This window comes from Lepisma saccharinum, chromosome 8 (genome assembly GCF_977018435.1).
Source record: "Lepisma saccharinum chromosome 8, izLepSacc3.1, whole genome shotgun sequence".
In the NCBI taxonomy this organism is placed as follows: domain Eukaryota; kingdom Metazoa; phylum Arthropoda; class Insecta; order Zygentoma; family Lepismatidae; genus Lepisma; species Lepisma saccharinum.
This window is the reverse complement of record NC_139236.1, coordinates 62,855,261-62,870,399: the sequence shown is the minus strand read 5'-3', so window position 1 is coordinate 62,870,399 and position 15,139 is coordinate 62,855,261. Positions and strand designations below refer to the sequence as shown.

The 15,139-nt window shown below is 36.5% G+C and overlaps 1 protein-coding gene across 4 annotated transcripts in view; it reads right to left on the bottom strand.

The window, feature by feature from the left end:
* Positions 1–13,890: 13,890 nt before the first annotated feature.
* Positions 13,891–15,139, bottom strand: part of FipoQ (F-box/LRR-repeat protein FipoQ) — a 118,098-nt gene continuing 116,849 nt past the window's right edge. For all 4 annotated transcript variants that reach the window (XM_083126771.1, XM_083126768.1, XM_083126770.1 and 1 more), the window contains one exon: positions 13,891–14,150. In XM_083126771.1, coding sequence (XP_082982897.1) covers positions 14,015–14,150 — 136 coding nt within the window. In that variant the 3' untranslated portion in view covers positions 13,891–14,014. The remainder of the gene's footprint in view (positions 14,151–15,139) is intronic.

The window sequence follows — 15,139 nt, the reverse complement described above, 5'->3', positions numbered from 1 at the left end:
TAACATGCTGTAAAATACTACTGTAGTCTTTATGTTATTATTAAAACACGTGTTTCATATTTTTCATTTCATTCATATATTTAATGGAAACATGTCTCCACTTAACATGACAAAACATGCCTATGTAGAAATGAGTATGTCTCAAGAGCTACTTGCGTCCTTCTCTCCAACTTTAAAAGGCGAGATGGCCAAATGTTATATATTTAATGGAAACATGTCTTCACTTAACATTTACACTGTGAAAATACTATTAGGACTACGGCATTGCTTAAGTGATTTGTAAACTTCACCAGCCCCTTTTGAGCACTCCCGCCCCAGTGTGAGTGTTCAACTCACAAATTCGCCATGGAAGGTTGTTCGCTTATAATTGGTTGATTGAAAATTTTAAATTGGGCACGTTAGCACGTAAGCTATTAGCACCCGTCACATTGTACGGGAATTTTCGAAAATGGGATCATAATTGCGAAGTGTGGGGAGGGGGTGATACTAACCCTTAACCAACACACCGAAAAGAAAATATGGGTCCCTGTGACCCAGCTTTTTATTTTGTTTTTTATGTACAGATACTGTTGAAAGGTACAGACTCAGTCCATGCTACCTTGCAGTATGTTTGTTAGTAGTTGTAACAACAGTGCGTTCATATGATAAATTAATATGTTCATATTGAAAAAAATAGGTACCTTTTGATAAATATATTTATTACATGACAAGACATGCCTATGTAGAAATGGGTATGTCTCAACAGCTACTTGCGTCCTTCTCTCCAACTTTAAAACGTGAGATGGCCAAATGCACCAATAATTAAATACTAATTATATTAATTATAAAACACAGGAATTATAAATAACACGACTACAGCTTAACCGAAGCCTCACAGCGAGACTTCGATGAATCATATTACATATGTTGCGGAACTCTACACGTACTGTTAGAGTATCAGACCACTCATACCGGTTTTTACTATCAAATAAATTAGATTTGTGGGCCTCACTGGAATATTCAGCTTTGTGTTCTTCTTTTTCTACATTGGCAGATTCCCCTTCATGAGCATCTCCCTCTATACTTTCCTCTGCAGCTGATTCATGTTCAGGGGCCTCCCCGATGGCGTAGTGATAGCGTCGTCGTCTTGTAATCAAGGGGTCCCGTGTTCGATACCCGGTGGAGGCACATAGAGGTTCGGATCCCACTTTAAACTGTAGGTCCAGTCCCGATTAGCCTTACTGTGCATAAATTGGACTTGAGACACCAACTCAAAAAAACTGATTCATGTTCACTAACCTCGTGTTCGCTATTATCACCACTGATATCAGTATATTTTAGGGGATCATCCAAGGTCGCAAGGATTCTTCTACCTCCACAATGCTCGACATAACTTGGTCGTTGTAAAACATGCGTTAGCAAAAAAGTAACACTAATGACACACCTGGGTCCTGGGGACCCAATTTCAGTTACTTCTGGCACAGTAACATCCTCACGACCATAACGTTATTACCGGATCGAAAAGAACAAAAAGGCATAGGAGACTACTACGCCAGTCACGTCATTGCTACCAAATCGTAATACAAGGTAAAACAAATTTCCATCGGGCCCCAGGACCAAACTGTGTCGATTACGGGCAAACACTATTTGACAGTAGTGGCAACATCCAGGCACACCAGTCAATTAGAATGTTTTGTTATGCATGATAACGATAATAAAAGATGTAAAGAAGTATAGCAAAACTATTTTTGCTCATGTAAGCTAATGGGGAGTGGACAGCGCCAGGATTAATCATCTAGGGGTGTTGAGGGGCAGTGACGACGCCGCAGGGCGACGCCCCCCATTCTGACACTTCGCCCCTCGTCCGCGTCCCCAACTGAAGTTAATGAAATGTCGAATAATAAGAGTTCATTTCTAAGAGTATGACGAATTTCACCTTTTCTAAGTGGTGTATTCTGCATGATATCACTCTCCTGCTTATAATACCAACATGACTAACAAATGTTAATTTGTTTTAGTATATATGTGTGTGTGTGTGACTTTTGTTCAAGATTCGAGCGCCGACCTGGACAGAGGCGATATCTCATTCATTTATATCCTGTAATCGTTAGGATTTGTCACTCTTCAATCATTAGATGCAGGTTCGCTCTTTCTCGTACATATCAAAATCGAAGAACTTCTTCCCAAGAACTCCATAGGTGCCTGTAATTATGTAGCACAAACATACTTTCGAGTGGTAGAGTGAGAGGTGCACCAGGGTCAGAATATTTCTTGAATTATGAGATAACTGTAACCTTTATCAGATTTTCATTCCTGTGATAACATTTCGCTGAAAGGTGAAACGCAAATTTTGCCCAAAACTCTTCAGCGTTACGAAGATGGATCAAAAGTTAATGGATTTCTTCGAAATCCTAAGAAAGTATAAATTGACATTTCCCAAGGCTCAAACTCTATTTGTATTATCTGTAACAATTCTAGTTCCCAGTGCAGCGTGTGAAAGAACCTTTTCGTGTTTGATACATTTGAAAAGCTTCGCTCGAAACAGGATGCTGGATACCACCTGCCTCTGGCTGTCCTTGGTACTGAGAAGAAATGTCAAGACCTGGACGTACCGAAAGTAGGCAATATGTTCTCCAAAGCACATACAGCAGAATTCTCCTACAGGAGAATTGCACTTCACTAAGTGGCTTTCGTTGTTTCTAATACTTAAAAAGGTTAATTTCTTCCAACGTCATGTTTATTTTGCAAGAAAATTAAACTCTTCCAAACATTTTTTTCGTCATTTATATTATTATCTTATAACTTAAATATTTATATCAATAGTTTCATCTCAAGAAAGACGATGAATTATAAAATTATAAATACTGAAATAGGCCACTAGAAACAACGTAACTTGCGGCAGTTTCTACGAATAAAAAGAAGAATTAATGCCTTTATTAAAGGGAATCATATGGAGATAAACTCGTAATCAAGAAGTAAATTTAGGCAGTAAACGTCCACTCGGAATAAAAGACAAGCACAAAACGCCATACATGATTATAATAAAAATAATAATAATTATTATTATTATAAGAATTATTATATATTTTTATATGTATTATATTTATATTTTTTTCGGGCGTTTTAATGTGACTGCCCCCAACAATATTTTGTCGCCCTCTCCATTCCGCCCCCAGACATTTTTCCCTGGCACCGTCACTGCTGAGGGGGTGCGGAATGAACTTCAGTGGGTGTGATGTTGAAAATAAAGGAAAATGAAACATGCATGCAACCTTTAGCCACTACATCAAATACCAATCAACTTTTAGTAGGCATGAACTGAAGAATATTAGTGACTCTTCATTATTGCTTGATTTTACCACAACACCGCATGTTTGGAAATTTGATTGAGTGAATTAGGCTATTTTACGTCGTTTTTCTGCCAGTTTGGAAATTTGAAAGCAACAACTTTTTAATGGCAGTCCAATGACACATATAATGTGTTACTCTCCAAAAAAGTGGTCATGGAGTGTAAACATTCAGACACAACTTACGAAGGATATAATAATATGACTACATGACAATAAGTCACTGCATGAGTTAGGTTGAAAATAGGTTTTGAAAAGGGGTTGGGGAAGAAAATTAAGGAGTGCGCAAGCTCTCTTTCGCACACAACTGCCGCCGCGCCTGGGAGTTGACCTATAGTTTAATTCAGAAACCGAAACTTTGCACATGTACCTACAAGGCATCGAATTCCTGACTTCTTGATAACATGGGTTACATTACGCTAGTTGGAGAGACCACATAAACTTAAGTGTATTATTTCAGTTACAATGATAAAATAATCCATTCAAAACAGTATCCGCCTTTCCAGGATTTTTTAAAAGAAATGTTTAAGTTTGTTTCTTAAGCCCACTTTATGCGCTGAAAGTAGATCGCACTATCTAACTCCACTGGGTATCGAACCCGGAATTTTTTAAAGAAATGATTTGAGATGTCAATATTATTATTTTTAAACAAATGTTTTTCAGTGATGTTCAAAAACGTAAACACAGAACAAAAGAAACTCATCTTTACACAAGCCGCTTCAAACATTTAGTTTGTTTAATTAAAACATAACAGCCTTTATTTTTACGTCATATTTATTGGATTTATTATTATTATTATTTTCTTTTACAGTGTTTATTTTAATTTGCAGGAGGAACCTACGTGCATCCTTTTCACATAAATGGGATGGGATTGGCAAACGCCATAACTGTGCAATGCCCACGCACAATGGACATGTCCATTTCCTAACGCATACCAAACATTTGATAAAACTGTCGAAATGGCTTTGTTCCGCTTCTCTCTTTTGTTGGTAGGTCAGGAGAAAGTGGTGGCATCCACTGCGTAACTCTCTCATTAGCATTTGACTGTCCTCGTCACTTGTCCTTACGCATGCTGACAAATGCGTTGAACAAATGAAGATCATCAGAGCTAATAAACCACTGGCAACGAACGGGGCAGTCGTACAACCGCAAAGAGCTTCATGTTTTGGCAACACTGTAAGCAGACGAATTCTCTTGGATATTTCAAGGTCAGTGACCAACATCATCTTCTCTGGTGCAAGTGGCAATGCGAAACAAAAAATCATCCACTACAAAACCAGCTGTGTGCGTAGGTGTGACTACTCATCCAACCATGTACTGTGAGTTACGTGTTAAATAAGGAAATAAAAAATGTACGGCATTGTTGCCAAGTCTTCCGAGTGGCCGTTACTATTTGGAACACATACCGTTAGGATGATTCAAGTGATTCTTGAACTGAATCATTGGCTGTGACTAAAAACAAACGGGATTAATAAACGATATATTTGTTAGCAGTAGCGTACGCAGGATTTCGTCAAGGGGGGTGTTATTTCTAAAACTTTCTCCAAATTCACATCACCTTTGATTTATTATACTTTAATTAAATAATAATAATCACAATTAATTAATAGTACTTATAATTAATTAATTAGCTGAATTACTACTAATAATACTACTATTATGTAGTAGAGGTCTACATAAATATACCATTTATGAAAACAATAGAAAGAAATTACTTTCTAATCATTCAATTTTTATCAAATCCTGGGAGCATTTTTTTGTTTTTGTTTTTTGTCTGGTCAACGAGGTGAGACATTTTAAGGGTGAAGAAAATCCATAAAACAAGAAAATATATTAAAATAAATTGAAATAATTAAAGTATGGAACTCATCCAAGAAGCTGCGGTGGTCTGGTCGGTAGAGCATCTGACAATCACGCGGGAGATCCGGATTCGATTCCCGAAATTGGTTGGAATTTTTCCGGCTTCTTCGGTCTTCCCCGCATAAATGTCCCCGATAATTCACATCTGGATTGTCTCGCTGTTCTTACCAATAAAACATTTTACAATAGTTAAGCTTATTGTCGTTTGAATAATTGTCTAGTCAACAAGGTGAGGCATTTTAAAGAGAGACATTCAAACGTGCAGCGGTAAATAATACAATGGGAAGGCAGACTGGTGACTGTATTCTTGTCCGCCTAGCCTTTGTCTATACATTAGCCTCTAACAACGAACCAAGAACTTTCTTTAGTTAATTCTCATTGTTCAGACAAAAAAAATACATGTTCGTTGAACACTGGCGTACGTAGAGGCATGGCCGATGGTTATAGGCACATACTTTTGGTAAATAAAAAAGCAAAATTTCAGTATAAAAACAGAGTCAATTTAGGGTTCAAAAGCTGTAAATAAAATGAAATTTCGCTGTTATAGCGGTGAAAAAGCGGTATATAAAATTACATTTTGGTTTTAAAAATGTGAATATAATCCCAATTGATTTAAAAACTGCACTATTACACAAAATAAACATATCCCTTCTAATAGCACATTAAATCATTACCAGAATATTAAGTTTATTCCTGTATAGAGGAGTCCATTTTTGCTTTTCAAATATTTACAGCAAAATTAATCAATTTTCCGTGAATTGCATAACACACAGGATACTTCAGACTTCAGAAAGTGTCGCGTCGGTATATAAACGGTAAATTTCGTGTTTAAGAGTCTATTTCGCATTTTGCAGTTCATTTCGCATCATTTCGTGACAAAACAAAGTAGGAAAATGCACCTCACACCTTTCAGAAACCTTAAAAATTAACATTGCAATGTGTTATTTCAAATTTCGTTTTCTTTTTGTCAAAAACGAAATATGCATGCCTCTACAGCCCCTACCAAAATTTTGAGAAAATCAGAATTTTCAAATAAAAATCCGTTAAGAACTTTAAAAAATCAAAATGTGTAAATACGAAACCTCTTTTAAAGTGAGTCCCGATTACCATTTTTGTCTTTGAATACAATTTTAATAGACTGAAAAGCTCCAAAAATACGAAATATTTTATTATGCATCCTGCCCTCCAAAACGAAGCCATGTGTTATCCAAATTTACTATTCCGGCCCCTCCCCCCCAAAAAAACTGCGTACGCCAGAGTATTGAACATTGTTGCAACTGAAATACAAAACATTTTATTTCTCTTTTAAATCATAGTTACCCTCATATTTCACTTTCAAGAACTTGTGCTTATTTTCAAGGCATCACTCTGAAAGACGCGTGTGCTTGCAATGTTGTACTTTTCTTCATGCTACATGGAAATAATAATTCAAAATATTATTATTATTATTATTAGTGGTAGTAGTAGTAGTAGATGTAGTAATAGTAATAGTATTGTCCCAGATTTTTGACTGTGGTAAATTGGCCATTTAAAATTTTTTCCACAGCATTTTTCATAATATTTCACAAGCTCAAGGTGGGGGGGTTTAAACCCCGTAACCCCCCCTCTTGCGTACGCCACTGTTTGTTAGACAGCTGTCGTTGTCCTTGGTAAACGAAGTAGCAATTCTGATAAAATTAAGTTTAAATGAACGAAAGCTAACCTGTTAATCATATAATTAGTAATTTAACCAGCTCTTGGAGTGGAAATTTAGCTGGGGCTATGTTAGAGTTTTGGAGCTAGCTGTGGGGCTGCTGCTACTGTGACAATGAGACAGTTTAAGGTGCTTTGTGAAAGTTTTGCTAGTTAGAGGGCACCATCCTCCCGTATCCCCTCACATACCTCAACATCTCCCTAACACCCTCCCCTCCAAATTTCCTCAACGCCCTCCTAAAATTTTTCACAGGGTTTCAATATACGATCATTCTGGATCTAAACTTACCCTTAGAACTCTGAAATACGAACTTACACCCCCTCCGGATGCAAAATTCTGAATAAACCTTTGCATATGATATGACATCATATCATTACCAACACAAGAAATGCACTGTAGGATTGTGCCTTAGGGAACAACATTACCCGAAATGCTTACTGTTACAGTGGCGCAGGAACGGGGTGTACACAGGGGTACAATGTACCCCTACATTTTTGAAGGGGGTACAGTACCCCATAAATCCCTGATCCAAGCTGTACCCCTTGTAACCCCACCCCCATGTAATCTGACAGGAGCAAGGTGCTGCTGTTCAGAGAAACTGTTTTTTTAGTTGCTGAACACAAAAAGTTATTTTGTTTACAAACATTATCTTCCTTTCGAAAATGATTACAACCACTGTAAACCTATTGTACCATACATTGTCGTACACTGGGATGTACAAGTATTGCTCGGCAAATTTTCCATGACTGTTCCCAATAATTATATCTCTTGCATCCAATGCGTTTTTAAGGAATGGGGTTTTACGAATGCTGGAGCAGATGTTGTCAGCAGTTTGTTTGGGTTTTTGTTTCAATTAAAGAGGCTCTCCTTGGGTTAAAAATAGAGATTAAACATGGTAATGGACAATTTGCTTGGTAATACTTATGCATCCCAGTCTACCAGTTAGTTCACTGATCAGCACTCTGGGAAAACTTTTCTAAGGACATGATGATGAGTGGGAAATGGTTGATTATAATTATCATAATTATGATTGAAGTTCTGTTTTAGGAAATTAATCATCAGTTCTCTGTGTAGGGGGCTTCACAATTCTAATGAAGTGATGGATTGGAAGATAAGATATAAATATGCTTTTGAAGAGTAACACTGAGCTTCACTTTCGAATTTTTTTAATGACATTTTCAGAAACCACATACTTCCACTATAAAATACAGAGTGTTAGTTACATTTTATCGAAACTCTACGGGAAAGTTTGAAAATGAAATTTTTGTACAATAAGTATTAGAAAATGAATTTTACATCTCAATGAGTAAATGAGAAAGTTTGTTATGAACTCATTTTTAATGGAAAACGAGTAGGAAATTAGTGCAAAATTTGTTATCAAGTCGTCTAAGTATTTAACTGAACAAGTAAATATACCTCTGCCCAATCTGAAAATTTAGGGACATGGTCATTCGACGTTCTTCTACATAATTAAGTCGAAATGTCAAAGAAATGAGTGACTGTTCTTGCATTTTAATGCAATTCCTTGATGCCAGAAAGTTGTTCGGCTTTGCCGATTTTCTCCAATAATGGACAAAATAAAATGTGATTGACGCATCACATACACCAAGGACGGTAGAGAGACTATAAACTTTGTTTTCTAACTTACATAAAATCATAGGAAATAACTAATTATTTAATAACAAAAAGTTTACTTTTCAAGTCACTGTGGGTCAAAAGTTTCTTCCTTTATTATCTCTTCAATGCAATTATTACCAAAGATGTAATTGTGGATTTTTACTACTTCCCAAACAGATAAATTAAAACTTTTCATGGTAAGCAGAATTCATATTTTCCTCATTTTTCGCATAAATAAGGCAGTGAAAGTGCCATATAATTTTAACAAATAAATAATTTGCAGATATTTCTATGATCCTACACAGCCAACTTGGAATAATGAAACGACAGGCTGAAATACTCACATCGGCGTACGTCATATATGCCGAACGTGGCATACAGCTTTACTCCGATGAAAAAAAAATCTGTATAAAATCGGTTTCTCAATGTGAATTAATAATGATAATGCATTTTAAAAGCAGATGCAAAGAGCTTCTTCAAAACAAGACCACTATTGTATTTGTAGCACTACCCAATACTAAGAAAATGTTGTTTTCTCAAAATTTGAAAGAACAGTTTTTTCACAAATTTTTGAAACCTGAAAATTAATAATTGTGTTTAAAACCTTTCTGCCTGAAACCTACTACAATTTCATAACGATCGGACAAAATGTTCTTTACTTACAGAATTTCAAAGGGCGCGATGATCGTTTGCAAAACTTTTAAAAAACTGCCCTTTTTTTGTTCTCGATAAAAAATATGAGGTAAACTCGAAAAACATTTTGGTTATTATAGATTAGCGGAGAATTGAATAAGCTAAATTTTGATGTAACTCGTTTTTATTTAGGTCTGCTGGTTAACTTTTAATTGGAGTCCAAACTTGAGTATCTATAATTTGTAATACCATTAAGCCTTGTTTCCATGATCTGAAAAACTCAATAAGCTGACCAAGGCAGACATTTATTTTATTTTAAAACATAAACTAAACGTACAAAATTTGTACTTGGCACAGAGTCTGAAGAAGACCTTGCTAGAAGGTTGAAACGTTACGTTTAGTTTATGTTTTAAAATAAAATAAATTTCTGCTTTGGTCAGCATATTGAGTTTTTCATATAATTTGTAATCAGACAGTAGATCCTGTCCTGATTAGCCTATCTGAACATAAACTGGACCTAAAATAAACCTTAACGACTTTTGAGTCGAGACCGAGACGAGAATGAGAACAAATATATCTTTAAAATAACCATAAAATTTTAAATAAATATATAACCTAAATAAACACTATTTTTACGATTTTTTATAAAACAGGAAACAATGCTTGCTGTTATAAAATGGTATTTCCGATGCTCCCTTATACATTACATACATCCATAAATACAGACCCCCCACACACAACCCCCCACACACACATATATATTTATTCATGTGTGTGAAGCTCGAATTTTGTACCCCCCCAAATGAAAAACGTTCCTGCGCCACTGCTGTTATAAGTAGACTACGCTTAAAATAATAAAACCAAACACAATTATATATTTGATGTTACATTAATGCATCCTAATGGACACTAAAAACAACATTTTCTAGGATCAAGTGGAAATAGCTATATTCATAAAAAATATACATGATTCAATGATGTCTATATTCGTTAGAGGAATGAAACAATCGTTTAATGAATTACATACAGTATTACAATAATTTCTCCAAGTAGCGTGCTTGTGGAGACTTGATGATAAAAAATCTCTACTTTGCTTAATTTTCTGAGGGGAAAAAAGAAGATGGCTAGTGCTCCTTGGGTGCGAACGGTCACGGTTTTTATACCCTGTGAGAGCTTCCAAATTTTTGTGCTGAGCCAGTATCGCGAGGACGATTGGGGAGGTGCTTGAAAAGAAAGATCGGGCTCCTGTCTCGAATACTAGGAAATAGCAGTGATGGGACTCGATGCGCAGACCATGCGTCACCAGGCCTTGGCTCAAGCCGTGCTCCGCCATTCTAAGACTCTCTTTTCATCTCTCTCTCTCTCTTCTCTCGTGTTTCTTCCTTCCTCTGCTCAGTTCTTTTCTCTTGCTTTTTTGTTTTGTTTCTGTCTTTTTTTATTCCTCTCTTCCATATCTTTTTCCGTTCTTTTTTATGAATATAGCTATTTCCACTTGATCCTAGAAAATGTTGTTTTTAGTGTCCATTAGGATGTAATGTGCCACACACGTAAATTTGCCGTTGCGTAGAAACGAATTTTCGTTTCGTCTCCCTCTCTCTTAGCATCATGTGTTCTACCCTGCTCGAAAACCTTCGCTATTGTTGCCACATTGTCATTCCATTCCTGGACACACTCGCGCAAACATCATTGAAAACAATTGAATAGCGCTCCAGCTCGCGGTTCCCACCGTTCGGTAGGGACGCTAATGTGGCAATATAGCACGGCGTAGTGCTTGGTTCTTTTATGCAGTGCATGTTCATTGGCTAGCTAGTAACTAGTGTTGCCAACTGTAATAATGAAGCACTATTTCTGTCACGGAAGGGGAAAAGGCAGGTAAAGTGGCGGTGAGTTTTGTTGGATTGGAAGCACCATATTTTTATTTTATACTAAGTATTTGACCGGTTTGACGTTGTGTGCGTGTATTGCGTGCGTGTATGTAAAAGTGTGTGTTTGCTAATGAACGTTAAATTCCATAATGCCTCCAGTTCTGTCGAAGTTGAAATCAAAAACCTTGCATAGCCAAGCTCGGGAAATTCTAAGCAACGTGCACGAGTTCATGAAGGAGGAAGCCAGTCATGGTGTTAGCATCCCAATAAAGCATTTTGGCAAGAGCAGCGAACAGCAGCAACAAATTGTTCATATTTCATAATTTTGGAATTATTCAAAATAAATAAATTATGTGGCTCCAACATCATTTCAACTCTGGCTCCGGCACGTGTTCTTGTAGAAATTGCATAGAGGAGGCTGTCATTTTTGCTGCTTAATGCGATACATATTGTTTTCTGTGTTAAAATTGCCATGCTTTGATGGGTGACCAAGTTCATAGCAGGGCCGGCGGAAGGGGAGGGCGAACCGTCCCATCGCCCAGAGCGGCAAAATTTGAAGAGAAGAAAAAAATAAGCCTATTGAAAACTGTGATCGAGCGAGATATTCTTTTGCGCTGAATAGTATTGAAATAGCATAAGAAGTCTCATTATTTATTTTATATTTTGATGTTTTAGTTAGGAATATATTGATTTTCAATTTTCCGTTGCTGCGTAATGACCGGGGGGGGGGGGGATCGAAATAGAGCGGCATCTGCCGCCACCTCCCAGGGAGGTAAAATGACTAGCGCCGGCCCTGGTTCATAACAAAAGAAAAAGCCGCGCAGCTTATCGTCTAGTGTACTTATTGTTGTGGAAGCCGGCATCCTTTGTAAATGTACAACAAAGGCAACCGACTGTCGCCGATCTCAGAGAGGAAATAATAATACTGCTTCAGGAGGAGTGTTATGGTGCAATTGTAGCGGTTTAACACGTTGGCATGTTATTATCTGCCGTTGCAGTTCCATACCAGTGTATACGGGTTTTGGGAGTGAAAAGTTAGAACGCCACCAGTGCATTAATGCAATGAAAAATAATATATATTTTTTTTTATTTTGTTTGAAATCACTCAAATAAGGAATCGTATGAAGAAGTCTTCTTTGCAGCATTTTTGGTAATTTTACTTATGTGTTAGTTCATATTTTGCGAATTTTTAGTCCATATGTATGTAGCTACATACAAAGCCACTTGTTAGTACATATTAATCCTAGTCCTGGTATAATGCATGATGTTTAAAACTCAACGTTAGATAGACCTGAATTCTCTAATTTCCTTGTTGTACGTAACAGCTGTGCATCGGCGCACTGCAGCGATTTTTCTATCTGCTCCATTAGCAACACTGCTTCTTTAGTTGTTTCGCGCATCGCACGGCAGAATTATCTGCGCTGGACTCTAGAATGTAACATCAAATCTTTCTCTCTTTCTTCCTACCTTTCTTTTCTCTCTCTCTCTCTCTCTCTCTCTCTCTCTCTCTCTCTTCTCTCGTGTTTCTTCCTTCCTTTGCTCAGTTCTTTTCTCTTTCTTTCTTATCTTGTTTTTCTTTCTTTTTTATTCCTCTGCTTGCATATTTTTTCCGTTGTTTCATCTTTCTCTCTTTCTTCCTACTCTCTTTTATTTCTCTTTTCATCTCTCTCTCTCTATTCTCTCGTGTTTCTTCCTTCCTCTGCTCAGTTCTTTTCTCTTTCTTTTTGTTTTGTTTCTCTGTCTTTTTTATTCCTCTCTTTCATATCTTTTTACGTTCTTTCATCTTTCTCTCTTTCTTCCTACCTTTCTTTTCTCACTCTCTCTCTCTCTCTCTTCTCTCCTTCCACTGCTCTGTTCTTTTATCTTTCTTTCTTATTTTGTTTCTCTGTCTTTTTTATTGCTCTGCTCCATAACTTTTTCGTTGTTTCATATTTACCTCTTTCTTCCTACCTTCTCTCTCTCTCTCTCTCTCTCTCTCTTTTCTCTCACGTCATTTCCTTTATTAATTTCATCTTTTCTGCATTCCTCTTCGTGCGATCTTTTATAAAAGCATGTATACGTTGTGTGAGGTGATCAGATTTTCAAAGCAACAAAACTGGTAATATTTCATATTTTCCTGAAGGAAAAATGGAACCAAACGGGACGGCAAAATACATACATTTTAATATAAAAACTTTTTCGTCATAAATATGTTTGAAAACTAAGTAAATAAATAAATACTGTGTAAATAACTGGATGATATGCACTGCACGTCCTTTAGAATTAGAAGTTATTCATTGATATTTTGCAGATAATCTTCTTCAGTACGTCCTTCTTTTCAAATAACATTTCGTAAACGTTTACGCACGTGCGATTAAAGTTCACCTTATCAATAAGCATAGCTGTCAAAGTTTGTACTCAAAGAGCGTTCTTATCACATGTCTATGTACGAAAACACTCGTTCAGTTGGAACATTAGTTCAAGGTAAAAAGAGAAGAAACTCCAACATTTTAATAAAATTGGAATATGGCAACATTGTTGACATTGAAATGTGAAATAATTTCTACCAACAATGTCATAGAGCATAGCAATAGTAGAGAAGCTGTGCTGTTGCAGTAATTCTATGCCTACAAGTTGAGTTGGATTGGTGTTTTTTAAGGCACTTTATGCACAGTAAGGATAATCGGGACTGGACCTACAGTTTAAAGTGGAATTCGAACCACTATGTGCTTCCATCGGGTATCGACCCCTTGATTACAAGGCGACGACGCTACCACTGCGCCATCTGCCTATAAGTTGTTACAAAAAAGGGGACATTTTTTATATATTAAACCGCAGTCACCTAAACAATGTTTTTCTTTACTCCCTACACATCCATTCTACAAAATATATAAAATTTAAGGAATAAAATAATAAATTCAGAATAAAAAATATTTTATTAAAGGTTGTTGCAGTCCATTTCAACTCACAGGAAGTCACGTTTATATACAAAAGGAAAAGTGATCAAACCAATTTTTTGCTGACTTAACCTTTGGAAGCACTTAACTGAAAATCAGATCATTGTAGTTTGAAAGCAGGTAATAGAGGGAGACTTTGTACGTGGTCGTCGTTCTCACAACTGTGGTTCTGTCAGCTCTTTCAAAGTTGGCTTTCACGATTTCATAGTAGCGGCCATCACTGAAATAAAGGAAAACAAAATGCTTTAGGTAATGGGAAACTTACAATTAATACTTTCAACTCCTTGTTACATTGTTCTCTACAAAAACACGCTATTGTCTCGTCTAGTCCCGATACCAACCTTATCTCAATTCAATATTGCATTTGAACAAAAATTACATCGTGGAAAACAGTATTTAAAAGCCATATCATGCTGCTCACGCAAACTAGAAGCACTATTCCCCTCCATTACAACAGTGTTTCTCAACTGTTTCAGAGGAAACTAAAATATTCCATTAGACTCAGTCGTTGTCATCTAATATAAACCAAATTGTACCAATATTTGTCAACAAGCGTATATGATTATGTCATAATTTATATATTAATATTATATTTCAAGGGTACATATTAATTAACGTGTATAGTTTTAAAAAAATAGAAAGCTATTTACAAGTAAAATTGTCTTGGATGGTGGCATCGACTTTTAAAAGACGAATTTACCAGGCCGCGGGCTCACGAAGGCTGAGAACCACTACACTACAAGAACCAACATGATGTAAGCAAACCACGCGATTTCCGAGAAATAGTTCCTCCGCTGTAAGTTCTGGTGTTATTTTGCCCATGAATACATTGGTTGTAGCTCTACAACTCATAATATTAGGTTCCATAACTTTCTTGTAGCAGCAACGTTGAAGAGTATGACTTTATCAAATGCACTATATTTCTACGCGCAAGATTCCTGTATATCTTCCATTCGAACAACCAATAAGGTTTCTCAGAAGCCACGTGTCTTTGTTTACATTAGCTTCGTTCTTACTGCGGATAGAGAATAGGTACCATGTGTGTTTATTAATTACTGAATCATGATCATGTTTATTAAGACTTTCTCGAATATTGGTGCCTTAGACTGAAGAAATTAAGATTCAAGATTCTTGGATGTCTCGAATTATTGGGACTTTCTTCTTTACATACTCGTACATTTATATGGTGCTGTATTCCTGGATGAAAAG